This window comes from Canis lupus, chromosome 13, assembly GCF_011100685.1.
Source record: "Canis lupus familiaris isolate Mischka breed German Shepherd chromosome 13, alternate assembly UU_Cfam_GSD_1.0, whole genome shotgun sequence".
In the NCBI taxonomy this organism is placed as follows: Eukaryota; Metazoa; Chordata; class Mammalia; order Carnivora; family Canidae; genus Canis; species Canis lupus.
In genome coordinates, this window is record NC_049234.1 from 27710141 (window position 1) to 27730017 (window position 19877).

The 19877-nt window shown below is 41.4% G+C and overlaps 1 protein-coding gene across 4 annotated transcripts in view; it reads right to left on the minus strand.

Annotated features, from left to right (window-relative positions):
- The window catches only part of ASAP1 (ArfGAP with SH3 domain, ankyrin repeat and PH domain 1), a 357363-nt gene that overhangs the window by 117028 nt on the left and 220458 nt on the right, over positions 1–19877 (minus strand). For all 4 annotated transcript variants that reach the window (XM_038555531.1, XM_038555529.1, XM_038555530.1 and 1 more), the window contains exon 5: positions 14395–14540. In XM_038555531.1, coding sequence (XP_038411459.1) covers positions 14395–14540 — 146 coding nt within the window. The remainder of the gene's footprint in view (positions 1–14394; positions 14541–19877) is intronic.

Here is a 19877-nt window from a genome sequence, read left to right on the forward strand (position 1 = left end):
ATTATAAAGAAATACGACACAGAAACACAAGAGGGCGATATAATCAACCAGCAGTCGATTTCTCATTTAACTTGTTTTTTGACTTCTTAATACAACATAGAAGCCAGGGGGTAGGTATAAAAATAAAACTAATGAATTAGGAAGTGAATTTGGCAGGAAAAATGACAGCTTCTTCTCTGCAACACTAGAATTCTGTATCTCTGTCCAGAATGACCATCCTTCCCTTACCAAGTCTGGTCTTCCAACCACTGGGTGTTTGCATCACCCAGAACTTGTTAGAAATGAAATCTCAATTCGAATTAATCAGACACTCTGAAGGGGCACCCAACAACCACGCTGAAAACAGCTTTCTAGGCATGATGGTACCACTGCTTCACACTAAGGGCTGTCCAAAGTAGAAGGAAAACCAAAGTTCTTTTAGAGAAGGTAAGATCTACAGTCAAAATATGGAAATCAGTTGTCCAAGGTCTAAGGCATAATTACCATGAAAACAGAATGGAGGCGCAGTCTAAGGTGTAATCACCACAGGAAATACACAGGAGTGACTGCTCTGGGTGTAGGGGAGGAAGACCTATAACAAAGGGGGGCTCAAATTATACCACTATGCTACAGGCATCAGGAACTGACAAGACTGAATTAAAGCAAAAAATACAGTTCTACTGGAAGTTTCATGGAGAAAAATGGGTAGGTGTGAGGAATATGGGAATTCCTTAATGTAAAATAATGCAATTATATTTTGTCTAATTCAATTTAAGCAAATGAAAGGTTAGATCTCCTACATCAAGAATGAAAATGAAAGCACTATTATCCCTTGCATTATGTGCAGCATCTGATTCCATTTGAGGATAATTATAAGAAAAGGGGGAGTAGCTAAGACTTTTAAGCCCAAAATAAATGGGAAAGCAAAAGGAAAAAAGGCCCAGGCAGCTAGGCCTTTGCTGAAAAAAAAAGACATTTCGACCCTAAGGATTTCTCTGTTGTGCTTGAAACGATCGATTGACTGGTTCACCATCAACTTTCAGACCTTTAATTTCATTTCCATGCATGTCATCTGCAATTTGCTATGGTTAAACTAGAACAAAACCATACTGTAGGTGACATCAAATTCCATTTTCCTTGCCTTCACCGAACATCTTTATCACACACTGTATGTTTGACAACAATAAACTTTTACTTAGCACCTTCCTAACACACTGAAAAATATAAAATAAATGAGTGCAAGCACTCAGGCCTCACCACATGTCATAACAGGAGGACACAGCAATGCTTCATTGTAAGACACTGTCTTCATTTAACCAAGTTGGGAGAGCAGGGAAGCAGAGAAGGGCTGCTCCCTTTGACTGGACCGCCCTACTCTGTCTGCTTGCTCTGTATCTGGTGCTACATTTGATCCTCACTGAAAATGCTTCAATTAGCAATAATCGCACCTCAGATAAACCTCACTGGCTATGATACTGTCACGTGCAAAGCTTGATCCTCATTGAAAATACCAATCCAAATAATTTGCTTCAATGGTGGCTGTAATATTCACTACCAGTTGATATATTTCTAGGCCAGCCTTGCAGAGAAAGAATCTTTTTTGGATATTATGCCTGTGATGCCAACTGCTGCCAGGACACACACATACACACACACACTTTCTTTATTTGCAGGCAGCAAAAAATAGGAAGTGTACAATACCTGGGCGCATCCCCATGTTCATCTTTTTCTATAAAATGAAGTACTGCTTTAGTGTAAACTATTAAAATATAGTCTGTGTAAACAGTCTCTTAAACAGAAAGTGACAGCTAAGATCAGCACAGTGCTCGGAACAGGGTGGATATTTAGTAAACGCTGGCTAAGTCAAGACAATTTAGAAAGTCTTTACTTAAAAGAAAACAAAACAATGAAACAACAAAACACAACAGGGGCACATGGGCAGCTCAGATGGTTGAGCCAATTCTTGATTTTGGCTCAGGTCATGATCCCGGGGTCTAGAGAATGAGCCCCACCTCAGGCTCCGAGCAAGAGCAAGCAGGAGTCTGCTTCAGATTCTCTCTCCTTCTGTTCCTACCCCCACTCATGCTCTCTCTAAATAAATAAAATCTTTTAAAACGAGCAAAAACAAAACAAAACAACAAAACCACTGGAATATAGACTTTTATCTCATTCTCTAACTATCAAATGTATCAACCAATGCTTAATGCTCTTTAATGCTTCTAGTTAAGGAAAAGCCCATCTGCAAGCCTAAGAGAACAGTTTTATAAACATCTATTAATTATTTATGGTTTAGTTCAAGGTGTCTCTTCTGGGAAGCCTTTCTTGATACTCTTATTTTCTAGGTGAATAAATGAGTGAGTAACTGAATAAATGATTGGGACCCAGCTTGAGAAATGGTGGAACAGAAACGTGAACTCAGTTTTATCTGACTTCAGAGTCGTGCCTTTCTGCTAGCCCTCAGAACTTTCAATGGCTTAACACATCCGGGCAACCAGTCAATAAAAAGGCCTATTCATATCTAGCAGAAGATGTAAGCTACTAGTTCAAGGCTGGATCAGCAGCCTGTTTCTTCATGGTTCACCTAAAGGTACCAAAAGGCACCAAAGGACATAATCTGAAAGAAGCAAAGTGTAAAGAAGCAACCACCTTAAATAACCAGAAATTACATATTGAAATGTAAACAAGAAATAAATTCCAGAAGAGCAGATATAAAATGGGATAGAATTAAAACAAACACAACACATGAAAGAGGATCACCTGATCCAGAAAACATCTAAATCAGCATGCCTCAAAGGGGTTCCATGGGAAGTTAATGTTTCTTATACAGGAATATCTGTGGTCAAATAGGTTAAAAAAAATGGAACTGTACAGATCTCTTTGATAATAGGAGGTCTCCAAGCCTTTAATTCACAAAAGGGCACTGCAAATTCCCAAGAGCAATATGTAGTACTTTTCAATCCGGAACAATTACCAAAAAAGGTGGCATGGAGTTAGAATTTCGGGGAAAAACTCAGAGGGAAAGGCACCTCAGATTCTGATATTCGTGTTCCCAGGCAGAGGGAGCCAGATGCACTAGGCCTAGCACGGCCACCACGCATGGCTGCATAAGGTGTACGTAGCTTAAAAGGTCCACCTGACTTGTATATGCCACCAGCCACACTCCACTCACTAATCTGTGTCCCTGGTGCTGACATCAGCCCAGAAGAAGGTGCTCTAGCTGGGTGGCGGTACCTGCCCAAAACTCTGGGTCTGGAGTGGGTCATCTCATCCGAAAGCTACGGGAAGCGGAGGTGAGGAGAAACTCAGGAGGCAACATCCTGCAGAGGAATCTAAATCCAGTTCAAGAGAGAACAGGTAATCTCTGCCAGGTGGACGGAATGGCAGGATCAAGGTAAGAGGTGAGGCCTAGGATGGGAAATGGGCAACAAGGAAGGGTGGCAGCGATCAAAGGTGTGTGAAGCTGAGTTTGGCGGAATTCTCTGAACAAAGGAAAATATCTGCATTTGCTTTTCACAATGGCCTCCAGATTTGGGCCTGGAAAAGGAGCTCTAGGGGCTTCTGGGACCAAGATCACGAGCACAGAAGGCTGGTAGTTATCTCAAAACAGCGTCTGCCTTACTCCTACAGCACCTGGGCCACAGTCTCCCTTGCTGTCCTTTAAATCAATACTTTTTACTTAAATAAATTAAAAGTGAACCTTCTATTAGGCCCATAAAAGGATGCCCACATTCTTGAGTCAGTCGAGTGCACGGGCTCTGGAGTAGATCACCTCAGTGTGAATGCTAGCTGCGATGCCTACCCTAGTCCTCTGTGCCTCTGTTTTCTCTACTGGTCGATAAGGGTGAGTGTGGCTGCTACCCGGTAGGGCTGCTGTCAGGAGCAATGAGGCTGACACAGACACCGTCACCAAATACTGTTTGCTCCCTTCTGTTTCCTGTCCCCTGCCAGCGGGGCTGAGAACACAGTTTAAGGGGATGAACTAGTACGGGGGAAGCGGTGTTGGGCCTTCACATGATTCTGTAGTCTCTCCTGTGCCATGGCACACCCTGTGGTCACAGGGCAGCCTCCAGGTGCCTCGGTCTCTGCATGACTGCAGCGTGGGGAGCAGATCCCTCTCGGCAGACGTGGGACCCGAGGAGGAAAGACCCCCTGACCATGTGGAGCCACATCCTAGCCACATAAAGTACTTAATTAACACAGTGCCTGAAGTAAGCACGCTCTAAATACACTATTATTATTATTTATATACATAACATTTAACTATAAGAATAAGGAAAACTTTACTAGCCTGAAGGTCTCTGAGGGTGAGACCAGCTCAATCTTTGAGATACTGATATGCAAATGTTAGGGACATCCCAGGCATTCCCCATCTGAGTGCCCATCTGAGGCTTCCTCCAGGTTCAGTCCTCTCCCAGGGCTAAGGAAACCTTCTCTAACAAGCGACCAGTTTCTTTCTCCTTCCCCCCCATTTCCTTCTCCCTTCTTTTCATTCCTTTCTCATAGAACCACAGCTCTAAAACCTAAGTCTCTGCTCGCATCGAGATGCTGTTCTGAGTCTGTTTCAAGTGGAATGACACCCGACAACCACAAACACATACATTTTAAATGAAAAATGTTATTCATTGAATATAAAAGTTACAAGATGGAAATTCAATCCTGTTTTTTTTTTTTTTTTTTTTAAGATTTTATTTATTTATTCATGAGAGACACAGAGGGAGAGGCAGAGACACAGGCAGAAGGAGAAGCAGGCTCCATGCAGGGAGCCTGATGCGGGATACAATCCCAGGACCTTGGGATCACAACCTGAACCAAAGGCAGATACTCAACCACTGAGCCACCCAGGAGCCCCTCAATTCTTATCTGAGCTTCCTATTGACATTGTTTATAATGTTAATCCTTAAAAAGAAAAAAAAATCCAAAAGAAAAATAAACCATTTTTAAGTTGGGCATAGGGATACCATAGGATTTCTGTATATTGGATGTATTTATGACAAGGTGCCCCTGTACTAATGAATGTAAAATTCGAATTCTATACTGGGAATTGATTATAGCTTAGTTATACAATGAAGTATACTATGTAGTCTGTTAGAGTGATTTTGAAATTTTATTTGTATAGTCCTATAGAGCTAACAGGCTTTAAATAAAGTTTGCAAAGCATGCATATAAGTTTTATTCATTTAAAAAACTTTATTTAAAGATTTATTTTAGAGTGAGAGCATGTGCATGAGTGGGGAGAGGCAGAGGACAAGGAAAGAGAAAGAGAGAGAGAGAGAGAGAGAGAGAGAGAAACTCAAGCAGACTCCCCGAAATGTGGCGCTGGAACTCATGACCCCCAGACTATGACCTGACCCCAAACCAAGAATTGGATGCTTAACTGACTGAGCCACCCTGGTGCCCCAAGTTTGTTTTTTCTAAAACTCATTTGGCAGCAAAACCTGATCTAATTTGAATTCACGTGGTAGTAAACTGGCCTGAATTGAGGTGAGACTCTTCAGAGTCCTCATCTCACTTCAGGTAAATATTCACAAGTTTTGTTGCAGAAAACAGATTGTGTTTAACTATGAGCAACTGCCCGAAATGTCACAGGGGGTCAGAGGAGGGATGTTATACAATATGTGGCATGTGCACCCTGCCACCACTCTAGAATCTGTAAAATTCTGAATTTTATCAGTTTCTCTGTGTATAAATCTATAAAACAGTATATTCCAAAGGACAGTATATTATTAGTATTAACAAAAGCTAGGATTATACAATCATTTTTATTTTATTGAAATTTTCCCATATTTCCTACAATTTTATAAGTAAACATGTACAACTTTTTATAAGAGAAGAGGAAAAGAAAACCTCCCACTTATCCACGTGGATAGACTTCATTTCATGAAAGGTCTCACAATATCCACTACCAGTGAAGCATGTCAGGACAGGAGGGGAATGTCTGGCAGATCAAATGCTAAACCTTTCCAATTACGATTACCATTCTGCAAAAAGATAAGGTCGTTAGGACGTATTCTATAATCCAGGGGCTGCCAATTGCCTGTTGAACATACTCATGCTCTCTACATTTTTCAGTATTTCAAAGGCGACTTGAGACATAATTTGTTAGCTATAAATTCAGATCCAACCTGCATGTTTCTTAGCTATTCTCATTTGAGGGGGAAGAAGAAAAGAAAAATTAAAAATAAATCCTTAACTTGACCACATACCCTGCAGTCAGACATTGCAGACAGGAAATGCTATGCAGCTGGAGAAATCTTTCCTTTGCTTAAACAGCTCTGAAGTAATAACTGCCCTCTAACTGTTAAAGGTGACCGAGGCTCTTATGCAAGCTCCAGAATTATCCAAAGGCTCAGGGAAGAGAAGGCATGGATAGTCCTGGCTGGACCACAATCCTTCTAGGCACCTCCTTTTAAAAGAGGTCTTACATATATTTTCTACAACTGCTGCTACCCTGGGGGTCTTGGGGTATGGTTCAAATAGTTTTCCTTACCCACTGAGAATCTATTTCAATCTACCACTTATTCCTTTCCCAACCCATTTTGTGCTTTGGTGATTAAGCGGATGCAATCCTCTGTTGAGTTCTTAATTTCTTTCTCTGGATCACAGGGAATGATGGCCTGATGCTGGCAGGAGAGCCAACCTAGCACTATTTAGGAAGCAATAACTTTACTGCTTTCTTTGCAATGACTTAAAAATGAAAAAAAAAAAAAAAGACTGAATATAATTTTGGTTCTGTGTATTTAACCAAATGAATAACAAAAAATACTTAGAAACAACTAAAACTCTAAAAGATCACCCTTTCTTTTCTTTTTTCCCCTTTTTAACAAGGAAGCTGCATTGTAAAGAAAATCTTTATCATTAACACGTTAACTACTAAATGACATTAAAAATAGAAGGAATGGAAGGTACAAAGGCATGGAAACAAGAAATGGTCTGGAATCCAGAAACAAGTAATGTGTTATGTCTGGAGCTGGCTCTGACTACGAAGGCATCTTTCACTAGAGGAAGGATGAATTCATAGAGACTGGTCAATCAACTAAAGAAATATTTCTAATCATTAAAAAAAAAAAAAAGCTACTATCTACTAAGCATATACTGTGAGCCAAATGCTAGGATAGGCACTTCGCATAAAAGCCTGTACACTTAAAAGCCGGCCACACATGTATTAAAATCATCAACAAAATCGATCATGTCCATATTTCTCTGGCTTCTCGCCACTAAGAGGCAGCATTCCCTAGCTGTATTCACATGTGACAAAGGCTGGCTTCAATGTTTAGGGAACAGTGACCCAAAAAGGACTTTATTAGTTTGTTTTGTTTATTTATTTATTTATTTTCACAAAAAGGACTTCTCTCTGTAGTTAAAGAGAGCAACTGAAAACACAGAGAAAGAGTGGTTTAGAAAACCTGCTGAAGTGCAAAGGAAGTGGGATTACAGATCTGAGGGCACAGCAGAGAAGTGAGGTCTTGGGTTTTTTGCAGGGCACATTTGTTTTACGTTGGAATTTCCATATAACAACAGCTTTTATCATTCAAGATAAAATGTCTGTCTCTCTGACTAGAATTGGACGATTTATATACTTTTACATAAACTTTCCATTTTGGAAAGTTTACAAACTCACAAAAAGTCACAAGAAGAGGACAGAGAGGTCCCTTGTGTCCTCACCCAGCTTTCCCCTAGGGCAATATCTTATACTTTACAAAGTCAACAGCTTCCACAGGACATTTTCCAAACCCAGGAAGCAACACTGGTATGAAATGATCAACTAGGCTACAGACCTGACTTGAATTTCACCAGCTTTGCATGCACTCATTTTGTGGTACGTTTGTATGTGGTTCTGTGACATTTTACCACATACATAGGTCGGGATAACCACATCACCACCAAGTTAAGAGAATTCTTCTATCAACACAAAGGAACTCCCTCAGGCTACCCGTTTATATAATCTTACCCCAGACCCCTCCTCCAGCCTCTAATCAGAAAAATATACAAATGGCGATGTTATCTTTTTTTTTAAAGATTTTATTTATCATTTATTCATGATAGACACACAGAGAGAGAAAGAAAGAGAGAAAGAGAGAGAGAGAGAGAGAGAGGGGCAGAGACACAGGCAGAGGGAGAAACAGGCTCCATGCAGGGAGCCCAATGTGGGACTTGATTGCAGGTCTCCAGATCACACCCTGGACCGAAGGCAGTGCTAAACCACTGAGCCACCGGGGCTGCCCAATGGCAATGTTATCTTGATGAAAGTCACCCTTTTATGGAATTTGTTATTTTCACTTTAAGGTGTCAAAAGCACACAGGAAGCAAAAGACACAAGACCTTTATACACATATATGGGTAGTCCTACTGGACAGTAAGTCCTGGGTCCTCCCTCTGCCCTAGTACCGGGGCTGCCGTCAAGTAGATGTCCCAGCTCTGGCTGTTACCGCAGGGGCGGAATGACATTGCCATGGGACAGGGGCTGAACTGCTCAGGATGATGAATCCATTACAGGGGGTTCTTCAGAAAGTTACATCCTCTCAAGTTTCAAAATCTGTAATTTGTCCCAAATAGGGGAAGTGCAAATGCTCTACTGCCAACACTAAGTGAAAACTAAAGTTCCTTACAACATATGATTTCATCTATTTGGAGTGGGGGAAGGTATAGAATAGTGGAATAGAAAGATAAACAAACCCCAAATATCAATGACTGGTTATCTCTGGGAAGGAGAAATATAAAAAAGACACTGCAATTTTCTCTTTGGATTCTAAATTTTTCCCATCAGGCAAGTGTTCTTTTTATAATAAGAAAAATAAATACATAAATAAAGTTCTCCTGCAGTGGCTATTAATGTCCCAGCAGTATTAATATTAATGGAGTCTGTTAATGTGGTAACAGCCCACTGTGTGTGACTCAAGGTCTCTGCAGCTTACACAATTTCTCAATGTGTGTGGAATGATGATCCTCACACAAGCACAGCATAAGGAAGGTATTTTTCTCATTCTCCCAATGAGGACATTCATGTCTGTAAGTTAGGTCACGTTAATCCGCTCAAAGCCAGGGCCAGAATCACAGCAAAGCCTTTGATTTCTTTTGCCCGTGGACTTTAAGTGGGTGGTCCATAGGCCCCTAGGGTGCCCCAAGGTCAGAAGTACTTTCATAATAATACTAAGAGATTTTTTTTTTTTTTAATACTAAGAGATTTTATCTGACTTTTCCACCATTAGATATTAGCACTGACAGGACGAAAGTAATGGAGGTGAAATCACTGGTGTCCTGATATGAACCAAGGCACTGCTTGACACCAACCTACGTCATTGTATTCTCATGGTCTCGCTCTTGTAGGAGGAAAAAAAAAGAGGCTATTTTCATTTAAAAATGTCCATGATGAAATGGCAAAAATTACTGACTTGTTTACATATCAATCCCTGAGTATATCTTTCTTCTGTTTGATATAATAGGAAGTATGCACAAAGCACTCTCGGGCACACCAAAATATGATGATTATCTTGAGAAAAAGCACTTAGGCAATATTTTCAGTTGCAAGCTAAAATAGCTAATTTTGTCGGTCAGCTTTTTTTCCCTCCCTTTTTCTTTTTTTAGGGAGAGAAAGAGGAAGAAAGTGAAATAGTATATGCAAGTGGGGGCAGGGGGGAGAAGGAGAATCTTATGCAGGCTCTGTGGTTAGTGTAGAGCCTGACCTTAGGATCCTAAGATCATAACCTGAGCCAAAACCAAGAGTCAGATTCTTTTTTTTTTTTTTTTAATATTTTATTTATTGATTCATAGACACAGAGAGAAAGAGGCAGAGACACAGGCAGAGAGAGAGGGAGAAGCAGGCTCCATGCAGGGAGCCCGATGTGGGACTCGATCCCAGGTCCCCAGGATCACACCCCAGGCTGCAGGCGGCGCCAAATTGCTGCGCCACCGGGGCTGCCCCCAAGAGTCAGATTCTTAACAGACTGAGCCCCCCAGGTGCTCCTTGTCTGTCAGCTTTCTAAGGGGACATTATTTTTTTCCTTGAAAGAATGACTGACAAACTGGTACTGAGATGTGGGAATCTGGCAAATATTTTCTCAAAAATGAATAAAGTGAGCCTATCACACATAGGGTTTCAGATTCACATTGCTGTAAAGAAACTAACTATAAAGAAATTAACACTTGTCAAGTTTCGACACAGTATCAAAGAACAGTGATAATCACCTGAATTCTTAAAATACTCCTCTCTCTTCTCAATATATAGACTCGTGTGAGGCTGTATTTTTTTTGTCTACCTCAACCAAACTGCTTACTGCAACAAAAAGAATTAAGTGACTTTAACATACCTCAATTTTAAATTATAATACACTAAGTATAGATAGAAATGGTCCACATTAACAAGAACTCTTCAGTGCCCTTGATAATTTTTTTAAAAGATTTTATTTATTTATTTATTCATGAGAGAGAGAGAGAGAGAGAGAGAGAGAGAGAGGGGCAGAGACACAGGCCGAGGGATAAGCAGGATCCATGCAGGGAGGCTGACGTGGGACTTGATCCCGGGTCTCCAGGATCCAGCCCTGGGCTGAAGGTGGTACTAAACCGTTGAGCCACCAGGGCTGCCTGCCCTTGATCATTTTGAAGATTGGGGTCCTAAGACCATAAGTTTGTGAACCACTGGCTAATACTCTCTCTTTTTCCAATCTATTATAACTCACTGATGAGGGAAATGAAAGGGAAAAAATAGACAAGCCAGAATTCTGCAAGCTAAACACAAGCAGGGGTTGATGGCAACTCGTATAGGTTCTAGTTAAGCCAGGTGAGCGATTAGCATCCACAATCTACAAAGGCAATGCTGTTGCTCTGTAAATGCTGGGGGGCAGCATCGCTGAACCAGTGCAGGTCAAGGAACCTGAACTCAAGCCCCCACTCTACTATTTCCCAGGCATATTATTTTTTTGAGATTTGATGCACTTATCTGCAGAATGTGATAGGACTATCCATACCTGCCATTCCCTAGGGAGCTGCCATGAAGATTGAAGACGACGTAATAATAAAATAATTACAAATAATATATAATTATAAATAACATAAAAGTTCATATTTGTTAAGCAAATTCCACATACCACGTACTGTGTTTGGAGACTGAATCCTATGATCTCACTGAAGTCCCAATGCTACCAGGTAACAGGTGAGGAAACTAGCACTGGTGTTCAACCATTCGCCTGAGGCTGTAAGGGGACCTGCGCTTCCAGTCTCAGGGAGATCCAACTTCCACCCACCAGTTGGAAGTGGGACGAGGAAATACAGCCTCAGCCCTGTCTGACATTGACGCCAACATCTGTGCAGCACTTGGGAGTTTTCACAGAACTTCCCACCTGATCATCCTACCTTCTACAATCACTGAAAGATAGGAAACAAAAACAAACTTTCTACGTGGTGATGAGATCGCTATAATCACTGACTTAGTGGGTCATATTTCTCAGGACCAACCCTTTACATAGTCCTCAACATGACACACTCACAATACGAGTTACTTATAAACAACACGATGGATGTTTCTACTTTTTCTACAGTTAGTCAAAAGTAGGAAGCAAGACCTGACCCCCAAACCTACCTTTTCCTTCTCTATTTTAAGTAATGTTTCAATTAAAACTAATGAAATAATCATCATATGGACTATCTTAGTTAGAAAAATGACATTTTCTCATATGTACCACAGACCCTGGAACACAACAGACATTTGGTATTTGCTGGTTAGATTGAGGATACCATTTAGAAAGTCTAAAAATAGCCAAGCACCTTCTTCCATCTTACTGTCTAAATTCCAACTATATCCACTATTGCTTCATGTTTCCAGACCCCACTAGCTTAAGAGAACAGGATTTTCAGGAATCTCCTGAGAAATACTGAGAGCTCTACAAGCTCTGGGACGCTTCCCCCCCAACTCCTCATCTAGGGCCTGGAGGTACTGCAAGCTGACCTGGAAGCCTCTCCCTCCTGAGCCTTCTGCTCTAAGGCTTGGCCCCATCCTCGTGTCTGCTCTGCTCTCTTCTTTCCTGGCAGAACATGAAAACGGAGGCAGCAAGCTGTTGAAACTGTTGTCAGGTTTAAACTCCTGGGACTGGCTTTTTATTCAATCAGAATAGCGTTCCCTTAGTAACCAACTCTAGTACAGGAAGATTCTTCTACCTGTTTCCTCATCAGGAATGCCACCACGATCTTCAAAGGGAAAAATGTTTTTGTTTTTAATTAAATGAATTGGGCCTTCTAGCAATTTCTATTTGATTTTTCTTAGACTTAAAGGAGAGTAGACAAGGGAAGAAGGCCTGCAGCTTGGAGTATGTGTAGGGGACCACCTAGATCAGCATTTCTACTTAGAGAAACACAACTACCAAGGTGACAGCCACCAAGGTAGAGTGACAGAGGCAGTATAATGGAGTAGGGTGGTAGAGACAATGGACTCAGAGACAGAATGTTTGAGTACACATCTGCTTACTAACAGTGTATCTGAACAAGTTAAATAATAATGTGCCTTATTTTTTTCATCTGGATTGAAGGTATAGTGACCACAAGATTGTTGTAAGATGCTGAATAAGAAATCTATACATGCACGTTGCCAGGTCCATCAAAGTGTTCAATAAACATCAGTGGTTTCTGTACGGTGATAAGCAAATATATTACTAGGTAAGCAAATACAACGAATGCTGCCTGAGTGACCATTGCCTCGTGGGGCCAACACACATTGGGGGAAGGGGCCCACAGTGGAGGGAAGTGTAGGAATGGACTGGTCCAGGAAACGTGCAAGTGATGAATCTCGACTGAAGCCAAATACATTTGGTGTCCTGGAAACTAAAGGTAAGCAAGATATCCCTGTGAAAACACCTACTTTGGGGGAAAACAGAACTTCCTCCCTGAGCAAGTCTGTTACCAGTTATTACCCAAGTGAATAGTCAGAGTCCTGTTTCACTTCCTTTCTTCCCACCACATAGCCTTTGAGCAATGCCATCAGCAGAAAGACACACAGTACTCAGAGGAAGGAGAGTGAGGGCCCTCTTCTGAATATAAGAAATTTAAATACTCTAAGGTTTACAGGGATATCATGGATTTGTCACATAAACCCCAAAGTGTAGGAACATGTTTATCCTAACTTCAAAAGTACCCTTTCTGAAGTTTTTGAAAATGAGACCTATTTCTATTCTCAGCCTTTACTTTAGGATTAGCTATCACTGTATGATATTAATTCAATGGCATAAACCACAAATTAGAATTAAATCATCAGGAAAAAAGACATACTCAAGTATTTATCTAGTATGATAGGAAAAAAAAAAAAAAAGAATATTCTGATTGGTCGAATTTCCAGGTTAATACATTACAGAAAGGTCATTTTCATTTTTCCAATTCTGTGTACTCGTCTGTAAGCTAGCCATCTGTATCACACCGATCCGTAACAAGATTCTCCTATAAGGGCACAGGAGCCTATCAGTGAGTAACTGACCCAGGGCCAAGACATCTTGAGTTTGGGTTCTTAAAGGATGCAAAGTGTCATACTGAGAGACTGGGGGAGAGGAAGAATCAGCTTCTGTTCTTCAGGAAGGAGATGAAGAAAAGTATGGCATAGTTTTTCATTGACACCGTTCAACCTCCCTGTACTTCTAACACTTGGGGCTTTGGAGAAGAGAGACTTGATTAATTGAATGCACAAGGAAGTGTGGGTGGTAGCACTATAATGAACCTTCTCAGTGTGAACAGGGTGTGAATGCAGGTATCCAGACACTAGTACCTGCCAAATAGATTTTCCCACACCAAACGCTGTGTCTGCTTTCTGGGGTCAGCACCTCTTATGTCCCAGATTTTTAGGGATTCTTCTTGTCATCAACTTCTGTAACCATGGATTCCCCAAATCTCAAAATCTTTTCCTTGGCAGGGGGTTGAAAGGATATGAGAACTGGGGAGGTTTATTACTTCTAAAGCAGGGACCAAAATGCATGCTTGTCTTCGTACAAGTGAGGCATAACACCTGAAATGTGTATCTCCAGTGTATGTCTGACATCGTCACATTTTACTAATTAAAAAGCAAAAGAAAATAAAAAAATAAAAAAATAAAAAATAAAAAGCAAAAGTTACTAAAAGCCATCCAAAACAAAACCCAAACCAAAACAATGGTAGAGTGTGGAAGTGAATTCAGGTTAACCACTTTCTCTGATTCAATAAATCTAACCTGCTATCAACTGGATCTAGGAATTTTACAATTTTTTAAATTTTAATTTTAATTTTTTTTTTACAATTTTTTTTATACATGACTCTATACCTGAGACTTTTTGTTTTTTATTTTTTAATTTTAATTGTTTTTAACCCCCAGGATGGAGGGTTAGGAAAAAGATTATTAGACTGTTCCCTTTATCTTCTTATTGTACTTTGGTCAGGCTGTAATTTTAAGAAACTTATGCCATGGCTTACCAGATTTTTCAGCAGCGTGGACAGTTCCTTTGTAAGAGTAGAAAATTTGACAAAAGCGGTGCCCAGATCTGGGTTGTCTCGACTTAAAAAATTACTTCCGAACTTGTCAAGAACTTGTGCATAGTTTTCTTCATTTTGTACGTGATCTAAAGAAGAAGGAGAGAGGAGTCTGAGCTATTATTTGCTACAGTGACAAGTTATTTTGAACTCTGATTGATCACAAGAAACTTAAAAGGAAAGCAAAGAGAAACGGCATCAATTATTCATTGACCATGTCCAGGGGTGGTCAGAGAGGCACTGAATGTCTTCACTCTGTTAAAGGTGGTTTCACCTTGGCCTTCTATAGCATTCATTCAGTTCACTTATATCCCAGTTAATCCATGGACCCCCACAGGTGAGGGGTATATTACCATCACATTTTTAAAAATTTTATTTATTCATGAGAGGCAGAGAGAGAGAAAGAGGCAGAGACACAGGCAGAGGGAGAAGCAGGCTCCATGCAGGAAGCCTGATGTGGGACTCAATCCCGGGTCTCCAGGATCACACCCTGGGCTGAAGGCGGCGCTAAACCACTGAGCCACCAGGGCTGCCCCCATCACATTTTAAAGCACATGTATTTCCATTAAGAAACTACGATTATCAGGGAACAAGGAGAAAATTCTCCATAAAAAAGTCAATCTTGGGTGCCTGAGTGGCTCAGTTAGTGAAGCGTCTGCCTTCAGCTCAGGTCATGATCTTGGAGGGTTCTGAGATCAAGCCCCAAATTGGGCTTCCCGCTCAATGGGGAGTTTGTTTCTCCTCTCTCTGCCTCTCCCTCAACTTGCTCACACACACACACGTGTGTATGCTCGCTCTCTCTCACAAATAAATAAAATCTTTAAAAGAAAAGGATAGGGCGGGGGTGGGGTGGAGGTGACTGGGTGACGGGCACTGAGGGGAGCACTTGATGGGATGAGCACCCGGTGTTATTCTATATGTTGGCAAATTGGACACCAATAAAAAATAAATTTATAAAAAAGAAAAGAAAAAAAAAAGAAAAGGATCAATCTTAGGGGATGCTTGGGTGGCTCAGTTGGCTGAGCATCCAACTCTTGATTTTGACTCAGGTGTGATCTCATGGTCATGCTCTATATGGACTCTGCTTGAGATTCTCTCTCCGTCTCCCTCCCACTCACTCTAAGAATAAATAAAATCGGGAACCCCGGGTGGCTCAGTGGTTTAGCGCCATCTTCAGCCCAGGGCCTGATCCTGGAGACCCCGGGTCAAGTCCCACATCGGGCTCCCTGCATGGAGCCTGCTTCTCCCTCTGCCTGTGTCTCTGCCTCTCTCTCTTTCTCTGTGTCTCTCATGAATAAAGAATAAATAAAATCTTAAAAAGAAAGAAAGAAAAAAAAATCTACCTTGAAACACAAAAGAAGCATCCATGGGTTCTAACATGTTTCTTTCTCTGCAACTCAATTTCCTTTAAGTCTGTCTAAGCTCTGGTCTGAGAAACAGCATTTTTTCACAATCTCTTGGTGCAAGTTGTACAGGATGGACCAGGTGGATTTATGTTTGAAGTTTTGTTTCACCACCTATTGCTATCTTTTTAGTTTTTTAACATCTCTGGCACATCAGAGGCATTAGTAAATTTCCTCACTCTGAGCTTTAGATTTCCAATCTGTAAAATGGGACTAATGCTGTTTTACATGATTGTGGGGCTGATGAGCTGATATAAACTGTCCAAAGTTTCTCAAAAAGAGTGAGTGTTCCATAAATAACAACCACTCCCACCTGCTTGGGTCCCAGGATATCATACTTCTGACTGTCTTCCTACCTCATGGCTGTTCCTTTCTAATGTCTGTGATGGATCTTTACCTCCCTGACCTGATCAGGTTGGAGGGCCCTGGTTCTTTCTTCTCTATCTATGCTCACTTTCTTGGGATCTCATCTAGTCTATGGCTTTGAGTAACTTCTATCAGCTGACAACTCCCAAACTGATAGCCCCAGCCCAGATCCCACCCCTGAAATAGAGACTTCTATATCAACTGCTATTCAGTATCTCCACTGGGATGCCCAATAACTCTCATCTCAGTATGCTAGAAGCAAACCCTTAATGTCCTGCCTCCTACTCTCTTTTTCTACAGACTGTTGTATCTCGGTCAGTTAATGACAAATATCTTCTTGTAGTTGTTCAGGCTAAAACCCATCCAGGTCATACTTTTCTCTTTCTCATACCCCAGATGCAGCCCACTGGGAAATCCTATTGCCTTTACCTTTAAAATGGAACCAAAATCTGAAAACTTCTCACTATCCCCAGGGCGATCAGCCCTATCTGTTTGTTTTTTAAGATTTTATTTAATAATTCATGAGAGGCACACAGAGAGAGGCAGAGGCATAGGCAGAGGGAGAAGCAGGCTCCTTATGGGGAACCTAATACGGAGCTTGATCCCAGGACCCCGGGATCACTACCTGAGCCAAAGGCAGACACTCAATCACTGAGCCACCCGGGGGTCCTAGCTATCAGTCCTATTCAACCACATCTCTTGTCTTGACCTCTGCAAAAGCTTCCCACAAAAGTCTCTATTGCAGCTCTTGCTCACCTACAGTCTACTATCAATACAGTATCCGGTGTGATTCTGTTAAATTGTGCATCAGATTTGTGACTCTTATAAGCAGATGTTAGCACTTGTCGTAGACACCCAAGTTCTTCATCCTTGCAGGCTCTGGAAGGCAGTACCACATATCTCTACACCCTTCAAGGAAGCAGGCATGGACCATGACACACACTGACCAAGGAAGTATGAGTGGAGCTGAGATGCATCCCTTTCCATGTGACGGCATTTCAGATGCCTGTACTCCCTACTTCCTTTGTGGTGGACATGGAAGCATGGATTTGTATGGAGGCCCACAGAAGACACATAATATGTACTGAACGAATAAATGGAGATGCATAGTATTACTAAATGAATAAATGAAGAGTAAGTATACCAAAATCATGTCTAGCAAAATCATATACCTAAAGACTTCACTCAATATCTCTTATAAAGCCTTCCCTTAGTCGGCAATGATCCTTCTTGTAATTCTCTGAACCTCTTTTGCAATACTTTCCACCACATCACATATTTGTGTAAGTTCAGATCTTTATTTGCCACCATTACCTCTGGCTCATCTCTTCGTCCCCACCCAACAAATACCACTGTGTGTGTAGTTTTCTGTGAGGTGGGCTTAAGAAGGGAGGGCTCAGTAAATATTTGTTGACTTGGATTTGTTGATTTCCTTTTCAGGAATTTAAGAAGCATTCCCTTCTTAAATATCCTAGATTGTTGAAATAATTGCGAAGAAAATCTAAAGTAACTGCATTCTCGAATACACTCCCAATACCTGCCCGGGAGCCATAGGCACTTATAGAACAAACAAACCCTGAGTCCGCACTGGGGAGAACCCCAAGGAAGTCTCCATGCACGGATGGAGACAAGTGTCACAGTGCTCCTGGAAAAGCAAGTGAGGCCCAGCAGCCTTCCGATCACCACTGCATCAAAAATTCATGATGCCTACAGTGGATGTCAGCATTTCAGGCTGAGATATTAAAAACGATAAAATGCAGCTCTAGTTACTGCCCAAGTAACTGAGGGAAGTGGCTCAGAAAAACACAAAAGAAAGGCCATATCAGCACGACAGACAGAATGCATGTGTTTGATCTCCTCATAAGCTGGAGTTACCCCGGAAATCTTCTGTCTGAGGCCAAAGAGCCTCACCTCACCCCAGAGAATCCCAGCAGACCTGACCCCCTCTTCTGCTTTTGGAAGCCAGAAAAAAAAGGAATTCAGCTGCCTGCTCAACTGTGTTCAAAGAAGGGTCACTGGTAAAACATAAGGAGAGAGGATATTTATTTGTTTGCTTGGAATTACATTATTTCAGATGACATATATCACAATCTTTAGATTAACAGAATACTCATGTACCACCAACCAGTTTAAGAAATAAAGTGTTACGGAATGCTTCCTCTCTACCCCAATCCCAATCTCTTCTCTCCTTCCCTTCCTAGACACAGCCACTCTCCTGAGTTTGGAATTGCGCGCAGAGTTTAAAAAGTATTACGAAAAGCTCTTAATCTATCAGAGATGATGGACTCATCAAAAAATAAGACAGACTTGGCTAAGGCAGAGACAGACCTCAGGAGGGGAGCTCTGGCATTTGTCAGGAACCTTCTCTGACCCAAATGCTTTTTACAATATTGTATTTAATCCTCACCAGAACCCTGTGAGGAAGAATGAGGTTTAGCGGGAAGACAGAACATGAAATGTAACGTGAGAGAGGCAGAAAACGAGGCTAGATCAGTAAGCAGAGGCTAGGTCATGGGTCCTGTATGTTTTTCTAATTCCACAAATGAACCACCAGCCAACACATGTATTTATGTGCATAAATAGGAGTGTGTTAATCATACATATGTACATACGTGTGAAATTTCCTAGTATAGATGTATTTATAAAAAGATTTTATTTATTTGAGAGTGAGAGCAAGAGAGAGAGCACAAGCAGGGGGAGGGGCAGAGGGAGAGGCAGGCTCCCCACTGAGCAGGGAGCCAGATGCGGGGCTCCATCTTAGGACCCTGAGATCATGACCTGAGCCAAAGGCAGATACTTAACCAACTAAGCCACTAGGTGCCCCTAGTACAGATATATTTTAAAAATCACAGTTTAGTGATGTAGATTTGGAGACAGTAATAATAATCCTGCTGAGGGCAGAAATAATGGGAATTAACTGTAAGGTGCTTAGAACAGTGCCTGGCATGCAGTACATGCCTCCCCCCAAAAATCAGTCACTATTACCTCTAGAGCTGGGATTAGTAATAATACAGAGAAACGTATTTAATATCAAACAGCACAGGAACATAGGTCTCATAAGTTTTAAGTTTCTGGTGCTTTTTTTTTTTTTTTTAAACATATATTACAAATCTAACAGTAACCATTCACTAGCAAAATTCTGTAAACACATGAATCCTTCTGTACAAATTGAAGGGTTTACCAAGCAGGTTTTGCCAGGTGCAGAGGGAGAGAGCAGAGAGACAGGGTTCTGGTGGAGGACAGAACAAGGGCGGGCAGTGGGAGAGTGGAGGAGGCTATTACTGAGAGCAGCAAGCAGAGAAATGAAAGGTAAATTCAGGGGTTTAGGGAAGAGAGAAATACAGGGCTCTGGTGGGGTGCACTGTCGCAGATACAGGTGTGTGTGACTGAACAGGACAGCTGATAGGGCAGAAAATGGCCTGATTAGGGCCTTCCAGGGAGAAGGATAAGCTCTGTGTTAGGATCCTTGGTCTACCTAAGTGCTGACAGACTTTTGAGAAGTTGGTACAGTGGGTGCTGGGGAAAGTAGGTGAGGATGGAAACTGGATAAAAAAATAAGGAAAGAAAGACATTTGATCCATTCATTATGGAGATTCATGCTTTTCAAATATCTGTATGGAATTTCTGGAATTCATGGTATTGTTGCAGAATGTAAGA